Source organism: Electrona antarctica, assembly GCF_951216825.1.
Source record: "Electrona antarctica genome assembly, chromosome: 21".
Taxonomy (NCBI): domain Eukaryota; kingdom Metazoa; phylum Chordata; class Actinopteri; order Myctophiformes; family Myctophidae; genus Electrona; species Electrona antarctica.
This window is the reverse complement of record NC_136802.1, coordinates 29,613,509-29,625,445: the sequence shown is the minus strand read 5'-3', so window position 1 is coordinate 29,625,445 and position 11,937 is coordinate 29,613,509. Positions and strand designations below refer to the sequence as shown.

At 41.8% G+C, this 11,937-nt stretch overlaps 1 protein-coding gene across 1 annotated transcript; it reads right to left on the bottom strand.

Annotated features, from left to right (window-relative positions):
• Positions 1-10,317: 10,317 nt before the first annotated feature.
• Positions 10,318-11,286, bottom strand: LOC306914320 (MORN repeat-containing protein 3-like; the record flags this gene model as incomplete). The annotated part of the gene is made up of 2 exons (XM_079491317.1): positions 10,318-10,647; positions 10,855-11,286. 2 exons carry the CDS (start codon positions 11,284-11,286, stop codon positions 10,318-10,320), a joined length of 762 nt encoding a protein of 253 aa, XP_079347443.1.
• Positions 11,287-11,937: the final 651 nt, after the last annotated feature.

Below are 11,937 nucleotides of genomic sequence, written 5' to 3'. Positions count from 1 at the left end.
TCTCGTGTTGTCCACAGCAACCTGCTATACATACCGTATGATAAACTATAGTATTTATATCTTATCGCACCAAAACCTATGGCATTGTTGTTACATTGCGCTTACGTCACTAACTAACTAAGTTATTTCGATCATCATCAACCATATAACAGATCATTACAAGTAATGTTACATCACACATTTTCTTTTTGAGTGGTGTAAACCACTCCTACAACTGGCTTTGTTAGTTTATGTGTCTGTCTGTCTGTTCGTACCAAAAAATGAGCATGGTTGCTATGGTCACCCAGTTCACACGGGTGTGATTTCATTACGTCAGACATTACGTCAGACCACAGCTGATCAGTCTATATAAGACCTTACACTACTCAGTTCACACGGGTGTGATTTTTTTTGTACTACGGACTAGGAAGCTTGTTGCTGCTGTTGCGGATGTGATTCTTTGAAATGTCACTGTCGTCAATTTGAATATTTATACAAGTATGGATGAAATACCCTATACCCACTACCCAGTATCTTGATATTGTGGGCTCGGGTATAGCGTCAGCGAGCCCACTGTTGTTATCGTAAATCTTTATTCCCGGGCCCGTTTTCCTGCTGGGCTGTGACTTCATGTGGGTCAATTGCCACCCTTTATTCCTATGACGACATGTGGGTCAACCAATAGGAAGACAGCGGGAGGGGGTTACATCTCATGCTGGTGTTGGGTACTGGGCTGTGACGTCATGTGGGTCTATACATCATCATAGGGCATCATCAAATATCATCATCATCATACTTTAACTTAGCAAGCTACTCGAGCCCACACTGTTTCTTCAGGCATATTATTGAGTGGTGCAAACCACTCCAATAACCAGCTTTGTCTGTATGTTTGTGTACCTGTGTACGTGTCCGTGCAATGTTTGTGTACCCGTGTACGTGTCCGTGCACAGGTGAGCATGGTTACTATGGTTAGTGTGTGACGTCACTGACATAGCTGATCAGACTATATAAGACCTTGCACCACTCAGTTCACACAGACTTTTCGGATCCACTCCATACATCAGACCCCATAAGAACCAAACCTGTACCAGTCCCGGGTATTAACTTGGGTTTTCCGGTTCCTGTGACCTCTTTCTAGTTAGCACAAAATATTAAAACATATAAAGATTGTTCCATTCACCATTCACCATGCACATCTATGACAAAATGCTTGAATTTAATTTCATGAACATTGGAGCTGTTCATTTGCAGTAAATGTTTTCAGTACTGTTTACAATACTCAATCTTTTGATAATTCAATCATAATTCTTGCTGGATCATTTGTGGAGGACAGTATGAAGATGCTATTTGGCCAGTTTGGTGTCAATTGATCGATAACGGTTGTTTTAAACTTTAGGTCAGTGGATGCCAACCTTTTCTGGATCCAGGGCCCATGCATGCACTTTCAGAGCATGTTTATATTAATGATCAATCAATCGTTTGTGTTCCAACTTGGATCAATGGAACTAACATAATAAACTTTAAATTGGTGTTTATGTGTTAGTGTTATATTAGTTAGGGAGTAGTTCACCCAAAAAAGTACTTATTTTTTAACAATTACCCATGAAGCCTTAAATTCGCAGAGATTTTTTTGTTTGTTTGTTTTTGTCGCATTCCTATAAACCAATAATTTGATGACTGAGTTATCGGTCATTAGGAGACTCAGTAAGACTCTAACAGTACGTTTTAACAGTGGGCCAGACGAATTTACCGGAAGTGCATTATTTGTCTATGAGACGTCGCCCGAAAAGATAAAAATAATTCATCTTTTCGGGCGATACTGGGCGATTGGGCGATGTGTCGGCCGATGCTCACCCGCTGTTAAAACGTACTGTTAAAATAACGGAAAATAACAAAATATCCATGAAAAATATGCCTTTAATGTTGTATACAGGTTGGGAATCACTGTTTTGTTGCTTTAGTTGCCATTAGGACTATTACCTTTTCACATCCCTTTGCTTATTGTAGGGGTAATTAACGGTAACAGGTACGGTCGCCCCTATTGCATCTCGCCCCCGATTTTCTCCGCCGACCTCACGCCGACTGCTCGGTGCGGCGGTTCTTGTATTCTTTATTTTGTTTTACTAAGAATAAGTGTGGGAGCTATTAAGTCTTTTTGCTAATTCAGTATTTTCTATATAATTTAATGCATTTATTATTTGTTTATTTTGCTTGGTTTGTTTACAGTCATTATTTCAGTCTACATTTTGTGTTGCAGCTATATGCTTTTATTTTGAAGGTGATGGGCAGTTTGGGGCACAGCTGAGGTTACTTAATTAATGAGCACACACAGTCAGTCAGCAGAGCACCAGGAGGGCATATGGTTTTTTACCAGTAGGTTAGGGATGAACCTGAACATTTTCCATCTTTTGCTGTCTGGACCAAAAAGCTGAAAATAAACACCACTAAACTTCGCTGCCTGTCTGACAATGGTCTCATTCCTACCTCTGAGTACGATTCGCTACCTGGTGCCCTTAGTGGCTTTTTTAAGTTTTATTGTTGGTGTAAATTAGCCACTACATAAAGTAAAAAACCGCGCTCACTGAAGCAGAAACTTTTATTGTTGTTTTGGATTTTTTGTGCACCGATGTTTGGAGTTGGATGGATCGACGCACTTGCACTTTCAAACAATTCAAACAATGGAGCCACCAGCCATGCCGGCACACCCGCACAATGCACTGTCACTTTGAAGTTTGGATCATGCTGTTAAAGACACGAATGGAGGACCAAGCAGCACAAATGGATCACACTCGCACAAAGCTATGCAGCAACAACATTGGTATGTGAAGAATAACTGTCAGCCTTATTGGAAAGAGGCAAGCTCATTGGAGTGACTGAATTATTGTCCTGTTACATGTTGATGCATAATAGGAGTTTGTTGGACGTGTGAGTCATCCATTCTTGATTCTCCAACGTGAATTAATTACACATTGCTTGTGTGAATCACATTCAGAAAAATGGATCCAGTTGTGACAAACGAGACAGTGGCTGTGGCTGATTCAAATGTTTCAAGTGTGGAGAATGTTGCTCAGCCCGAGCCCTCTGCAAAACGGGACATCAAGTTCACAGCAAAGGGATTGGAGTTTTATATACAAACATGCCAAGAAAAAAGATCTGCTAAAATCAAACAGGCCAAGAAATACATTGAGCCAATACGTGTGTTGATGAAAACTACTGACAATGTGAAATCTGTGCAAAGTAATTTGTGTAACTTCATCAAATGTTATGAGGAGGCTATGGATATGCACGAGTCTTTCATAAATATGGATTTGCCTGAGGAGGAGGTCAAAAGGCAAAATGCATATTTCAATGCAACAATGGTGAAATTGTGTCATTTCACTGAGGATGTCAAGGGTTGGTTGTTTGATGCAGGGCACCCTCATGTGGTATCAATTGAAAATGATGTTGAAAATGAGTCTGAAATAAATGACAATGTTGACAATGATGGTCTTGAGACTATAACTATACAAAGTACTATTATTGACGATATCAATCCAGAGGACAGTGCCTCCAACATTTCATGTCCAAGGGAAAAAACACACTCTAATGTATCTAGGACCTCCTCTACTGCATCTGCCAGGATAAAGGCTGAGGCTGACAAAGCAGCACTTGTGGAGCGCATTCATGCATTAAAAAAGAAACATGAGTTGGAAGCAAAGGAGGAGGAATTAAGGAAGGAAACAGAGGAAATAAGGAAGGAAACAGAGAAAATAAGAAAGGAAAAGGAACAGTTGGCTCTGGAGAGTGAGCTAGCTGCAACTAATGCCAAACTCAATGTGTTGGAAACCAGCTCAAAATGCAGCTCCAAAAGATCAGATGGAATGAACTCATACCTGGAAAGAAACAAGGCTCAAAATCGGATGACAAGCCAACTCAACCCTCGAGCTAATCAATTTGTCCCACAGGGAGATGACAAAAATGACATGCAAAATGTATCTCACCCTGAGGCCCAGGCTGTCACTGTAAGGCCAAAGACAACATCACAGACCATCAGGTTTATGGATACAACACAAAGGGCAACATTGCAGACAAACCTCAGACCACCAACCCATAACACTCAAGCACCAATAACACACATGGTTCACAATGCTCCACAAACAGGACAGGCATCCACCTCGAACATGACATCTAACAATAGCACCCAAAATGTCATTGTGAACATTATGCAACGCCAAACTGAAATTACTAATATGTTGGTACAGCAAAATTTAGCATCTTCCCTACCAGTGAGAAACATACCCATTTTTGATGGTGATCCCCTTCAGTATCATTCCTTCATCAGATCTTTCGAAAATTGTGTTGAAGTTAAAACTGACAATGCAAGCGATCGCTTGCACTTTTTAGAACAGTACACCAGGGGGCAACCAAGAGACCTGGTGAAAAGTTGTCAGCATCTACCCTCTGTTCAAGGCTACCAAAGGGCCAAATCCTTGCTTTCTGAACATTTTGGAAATGAATACAAAATTGCCTCTGCTTATATGGACAAAATTCATGATTGGCCTATGGTTAAAGCAGAAGATGTAAAAGCAATGCAATCCTTTTCTCTTTTCTTGAGGGAATGCTCAAATTTAACACAACAAATCACGCACATGAGTGAGTTGGACACCCCATCAAACCTCAGAAATATTGTTATGAAGCTTCCTTATAAAACGAGGGAGAAATGGAGGAGTGTTGCATGTGATTTACAGGAGCAACGTGGTTGCAGAGCACTTTTTATTGACCTTGTGAACTTTTTTGAAAAGGAAGTTAGAATTGTCTCTGACCCACTGTTCGGAAATATTCAGGATCCAAAAAATACCAGCTACAACAGGCCACCCCCCACTGTCAGTCAACCAAGGCAGAGGAATCAGGGCACCTTTGCCACCAGTGTCACTGCAGTGAAAGAGGGAAACAAAAGTCACATAAAATGTTGTTTATTCTGCCAACAAACCAGTCACTCACTTGACGAATGCTCACAGTTTGAGTCCAAGACACAAAAAGACAAAGTAGATTTCATAAAGGAGCATGGGATTTGCTTTGGATGCCTGAAAGTGGGACACACAAGCAAATTTTGTATGAGTAGATTGTATTGCGGCGTGTGTCAGAAAAGGCATCCGTCAGTTCTTCACATTGAGCATAATGAAGCTCATGAACCTGGGAGTGATGCATCTCATGAGTCTCAGACATGTGGCCATATAGGGGCTGGAGACAAGGACAATGCTGTGTTTTCAGTTGTGGCAGTTAAAGTGAAAAGCAAAATGAGTGACAGAGTTGTGCAGACATATGCATTTTTGGATCCGGGGAGTTCTGGTAGCTTTTGCACTCAGAACCTTGCAAAGAGACTGGGGCTAAGTGGCAAGCCAGCCAGTATTCTATTGCGAACAATGGGGCAAAAGAAAATTGTGAGTACCAGTGTGTTGTCTCACTTGGAAGTATCGGGCATGGACATGAATGATTTTATTGAACTGCCAAATGTTTTAACCCAAAAGGCTATGCCAGTGTCACGAGTGAACATTCCACGACAGGATGAAGTGGACAAATGGCACTACTTGAAGAACATAAAGCTGCATGACTTGGATGCAGATGTGGATATGCTCATCGGAACTAATGCAGCAAAAGTGATGGAACCATGGGAGCTGATCAACAGCCAAAATGAAGGACCATACGCAGTCAGAACAAGAGTTGGCTGGGTCATCAATGGACCACTCAGGAGTGGAACTAAGAGCAGAATTAAAACTGGCTGCTCTGTTGTCACAACAAATCACATATCTGTTGAACATCTGGAAGAAAATCTCATTAAACAACACAACCATGCTTTGAATGAAAAAACATCAGAGGGGCAATTGGAAATGCCCAGAGAGGACACTCAATTCATGATGAGAACAACAGAAATGAAAAATGAACATTACGTTGACTTACCTTGCAGAAAAGAAGATCCGGTCTTGCCAAGTGAATTGCAGAGCATCAAGCAGCAACTTCAAGGCCCGAAGAGGAAAGGCCCAGATTTGCTTGAAAACGAGTGGCCTACGCTGGAAATGGAGTCCGTTATTCCCATCGATGACCCAGAGGTCAAAAGAGAAGCAGCAGCCATCGTTAAGGACTCACCATGGAAGATTAAAATGTCTGTCGCCCGGTTCTTTGAGCTTAAAAGGCTTCTGAGTCAAAAGAGAAAGGAACTTAAAGCCACCAAAAGTGACACTGATGCTGGAGTCAAAAGTAGTGAACAGAATCATCACAGCTTCAAATGCACACTGTCTGGAAAACACTTGACCGCAGAAGACCGTGATGAAGCAGAGAAGGCAAGCATTCATTTCGTTCAGAAACACAGGTCCAAGAGTGAAAGCGCCTTCAAACATAGTTCAAATAGCATCTCCAAGAACAGTCCACTGTACATATTAGACCCCATACTGGAGGAGGACATCCTCAGAGATGGAGGTAGTTTGCACAAGTCTGCATTAACCTCAGAAACAAAGCACCATGTTATTCTTTTCAAAGAATTACATCTTTCCCAGCTCATTTTACGTCACATCCATCAACAACTAGGACACACTGGGAAGAACTACATGTTGTACAGAACCCCCACAAAAGCATCTGACGACCCCCATGACCTTGAGGCCCTCACCTCAAACCATATTCTCCTGCTGAAAGGCAAACCCATCTTTCCCTCAGGACTCTATGTAAAAAGTGACCTGTACATCAGAAGAAAATGGAAGCAAGTACAGTGTATTGCAGAGCTGTTTTGGAAAAGATGGACATCTGAATACTTACTTGAAGTTGTGATGCAGGAAAGACCGAGATGGGCAACTCCAAGAAGAAACGTCTCCTCAGGAGATATTATCATTGCAGATGCTTCAGCTCCATGAGGATACTGGAAGAGGTTTGAGCACCAAGCCCGACTCCAAAGCATTGGCCCGCTCTGTGTGCATCCAAACCAAAACCAGCGTCTGGAGAGACCTGTCAAGATCTGCCTGCTGGTGGAGGCCACAGCATAAGACAATGGACAATCCTTCTATCTGCTTTCTCTCTCTATCCTGTCTACTCTTCGCTCTGTTTATCTTTCAGTGGCTACAGAGAAGGAGACACAGAAGACACACATGGATAGAAAAATAGCTCCCTTACATGTTTAAATATTGTAATTGTGATTCTCACAATTAGGGGCCGGAATGTGGGAGCTATTAAGTCTTTTTGCTAATTCAGTATTTTCTATATAATTTAATGCATTTATTATTTGTTTATTTTGCTTGGTTTGTTTACAGTCATTATTTCAGTCTACATTTTGTGTTGCAGCTATATGCTTTTATTTTGAAGGTGATGGGCAGTTTGGGGCACAGCTGAGGTTACTTAATTAATGAGCACACACAGTCAGTCAGCAGAGCACCAGGAGGGCATATGGTTTTTTACCAGTAGGTTAGGGATGAACCTGAACATTTTCCATCTTTTGCTGTCTGGACCAAAAAGCTGAAAATAAACACCACTAAACTTCGCTGCCTGTCTGACAATGGTCTCATTCCTACCTCTGAGTACGATTCGCTACCTGGTGCCCTTAGTGGCTTTTTTAAGTTTTATTGTTGGTGTAAATTAGCCACTACAATAAGGTTAGAAATACGTTTAGGGTTAGGCATAGTTTTACTGGGGTTAAGTTTTGGAATAGGGTTAGGTTTAGGCATAGTTTTACTGAGGTTAAGGGTAGGAATAAGGTTAGGTTTAACCGTTTAAGCATAATTTTCTTTGGTTACTTTAGGAATACCAGGCCGCGCATTTCCACCGTCTATACGACCGAGGCGAGTTGGTAAAGTGGCGAGTTGTTTGGTATTCAATTTACCCCACCATGCCAGGTGAGGAAGTAGACGTAGACGTAGAGATCCAAAATAAACAAAACAAAATACTGAGCTGCCTTCCACTTTATCTCTGAATGAGTAATAGGCTAGTAGCCTATATGAATACATTTACGGACTATGCTACATATCTACAGTGTATACACTCAATGAATATATTTATTAATTAATGGATAGAAAGTTAGAAACCTCAATTGAATATGTTTTATTTTTGAGGGGCGCTAGCCCCTCCTATGTTCAGCTTTACATTGAAGACAAAAGTGAGGACGCAAATTGTGATTGCCCAGAATGACAGAATGATGATGATTATGATGATGTATGATGACGTATGATGACGTATGATGATAAGTGTGCCCATCACTTCACACAGGTGTGATTTTTCCATTTTTTATGTGCAGTTAAATAAGATGATAATTGTAATTACATTCAATCATTAGATTATTAAGTGGAAATGTGGTTTTATTTTAGGGAACATGATCATTGTGATGTATGTTCATTCTGTCACTGGGGATAGACAGACTGTGCTTTGACATTTACAGTATTTTAGTATTTGAAAGTGTCTGTGATGTCATGGACACTGGTCTCACTTCCTGCCCAATTCCAAACCGCTCCCTTGCTGACTCAATGAGCCCTCACTGACTTAGGTTCATGTGAAGTCTGCTAGGGCTTGAGGGCTGTCCCATTTGAAATCGGTAACAGCCACACTTGAGCTCAAGTGTGCGCGGCCAAAGGAAGCTGACTCCCGACGTCTTTCCGGCTTTTTAGACAGCTGGTGGATGGAAAAGAAGCTCCACCCACGTGGCAGGTTGCTGCTGGGGCAAGCTTTTCCGGGAATCTAGCCGACGATAGATTCGTCGGCTCAAGTGTGCCCATGCTGTCTGTCAGTGTAGGGCTCAGCCCCGCCCCTTTATGCACCCTTTGCCAAAGTCAGCATCGATGCTGACCTTGGCTGACTTTGGCAAAATAATTACTCCGAACGTCAATCATTTAAATATGCAAATTAGTTATGAATCACAGTTAGAATATCAACAAACAATAGTGCATTCTCACTGTTCTCAAAGGGAGACGAAATGGAAGGATACTAAGATACTATATATTGAATCATAATAATAATAATAAGGGAAACATGATGAGAAATGACTAATGAGCAAAGTAAAAGAATATGGAAATGCAATAATATTACAACCCTTATCACACAGGAAAGTGTATTTACAAAACTAATAATAAAAAGATCAGCTTAAATACTAATAGACGTAATATTAATAGGCTAAGCAGAGATGGCCATGAAATTGAGATGGACATACATTTCTGTATTCTTGGTTATCTCATGCTAAAATCTGCTGATGCCTATATTGATTTTATTTTTGTTGAACTAAGCTCTATGCAGTTTTGTTTTGTAAAGTTACTCTTCAAATAGGGTAGGCATAATAAAGCCTCGGCTTCAGCCTACACCTTTTTGGTTACATATATGTTTAAAGCACTGGCTGTGAATAAGGACAGTTTTTTTAAGTGATGCAAAGTGTCATGAATGGCAGACTCATCTTCAAAGTGCTGTCCCATTCCTTTCACAACAATGTGGAGCCCTTGCAGCCTCTCACCCTCAAGCACAGCTGACGTCACTAAAGTCAATGAGGGTTCAGGGCTCAGGGCTTGAGGGAGGCAATTGAGATTGGGCCTTAAACAGCCCACCCCCTCTCCACATGGTGGGGTGAGTGCAGCAAAGAATTATGGTAATTGTAGTAATCCAGCAGACATCATTAAAATAGGATCTGGTTGTGAAAGGGGGGCTTTAAGTCTGTCTGAGAAACTGGCAGGACCAATTAGGTTAGGTCGAGAGGGGCCCATGTGACTGGGTGTTGAACGAGCCATTAGAGCTGATTAAAAACAAGACTGGGCTGATAACAAATGGAATAATGAAATAATTAAGTTATTAAAAAATTGATCAACTCAGCGGTTTGCAGATAAGCCATAAATAAACGAACACAGACACACTGACTGACCATGTTCTATCTAGACATCAATGACTAGATAGATGGCTGCGGATCAAGGATAGGCCGTTATTGCTCTCTTCGGGTCATTTCAGTTTCACCCAGCTGATGGCTGCTCAGATGGTCGCATGCTGAGGAGGGGGCGATGACGACACTACAATACATAAGGCTGGTCAGAACGCAGTACCAAACTGGTAATGACCTTCCAATCACCCTATACTGCCCTATAACAGGTTCTAATAACATTGATCATGCCAGTCCATATTTGGGCAAAAAACCCATTAGGATAGACGGACAGATGCTGGTCTACTCTAGACAGCAGACCACACTGGCGCCACACTGTGAGGGAAAAAAAAAGCTCCAGAAGAGCTTGGAAGTACGGTTTACTGCTGTCTGCTCTCCCATGTCCTCGAGAACAACAGCCTTCTGCACACTCTTCTATAATAAATAAGTCAATAAGTAAATGAACAAACAAAAAAAACTCAACTCAAACCATCTTATTCGACTGAGGGCTCGCTGAGAGGGTCAGGGTCGATGTCGGACTCGCCCGAGGGCTCGCTGTCAGGCACGCCTGAGGGCTCACTGTCAGGCTCCCCGACAGATGTTGTGGAATGCTGTGGCTGAAGCTTTGGAATTGGATACATGGTTGGCATCGATGCTTCATCTCTTCCAAAATCAGTCAAAGTTCCACTTCTAGAAAATCCATCCACCCAAAAGCCCTCATAAAGCTGACCTTTTTTCACAAAGTAGAACTTTCCATTCCCATTCTTCTTCCCATCTTTCCAGGAACCTTCATAGCGGTTTCCATTTGCAAGTAGTAGCGTACCCTGTCCATGGCACGTGTTATCCATCCAATCTCCCTCATATATCTCTCCATTGTCATACTGCATTTTCCCCCATCCATTCCTTTTGTCTTCAGACCAATCTCCTTCATAGAAAGCCGAGTCGTTGTAGAAGAATGTCCCATACCCGTGTATCCTTCCATCTTCCCATGTTCCTTCATAACTAGTGCCATCTGCAAGTAGTAACGTACCCTGTCCATGGTACTTGTCGTCCATCCACTCTCCCTGAAATACGTCTCCATTGTCAAGTTGTATTTTCCCCCATCCACTCCGTTTGTCTTCAGACCAATCTCCTTCATAGAAAGCCGAGTCGTTGTAGTAGAATTTCCCAAAACCATGTCTCTTGTCATTTTTCCAGTCACCCGAGTATCTTATTGCATACTCCTCGGTGACAGACGGCTCTGGGAGTAGTTTGCTGTAAATGCCACAACCGTCACGTTTGCCATATTTCCATTGGCCCTCGTACATGGCACATGTGACCCCGCCCTTCTTATACAGTTGAATTCCTTTTCCATGCTTCTTGTTATCTGACCATTCACCTTTGTATTCATGTTTTCCATTGGGGGAGTACACTGTGCTTCGCACACCAGATTTATTCGCCTTTATGTCCAATGTTTTCCACATTGGTTGAGCATAGTTAAACTGTCTCAAATGTGGCATGGCCTTCTGCTAGTATTAGGGAGAAACGTAATGTCCAAGGGAGAAACTAATCAGGCAATCCGAACGATTCTAATACACTCATGGTCTTCTCATGTATAAAATGATCATATAGCATTTTATACCACCTAAAATATAAAATTCTCTTGCCATGGTGACGTCATATAGTGATCCACCAATCGGTGCTTATAAACCGTCGCTATTAATTCCTGCGATGCGCAATGTGACAGGCAGGCAGTAAAGTCACGAAAATGTATATTGTGAAATCAAGGGGAAACAGTTGAAAAGTGCTGTTAGGGGGCTTGCAACACGGACACATGGAGGAGGAGATATTTGGGATCCGCTCATCATTTTTCTGACGGCACATTAGTCCGGCAGCGTGGCTTTGCGTGCGGTTAGGGTTAGGGACAGGGTTAGTATAATGACGTTGACCTCGATATTTACCCAAAACCAGCTTGGCAAACTATTATGGATGACTTATTTTTAAGGAGTGTTTTTAAGCCCCTTCTATAAACAGCTTTTGTCCCCACATGTCTCAAGATTTGCCATTGACAATGAATGGAGAAATTACGTCAGAATTCCACTAAATATGACGTAAATTAAACATCAACGCCATTG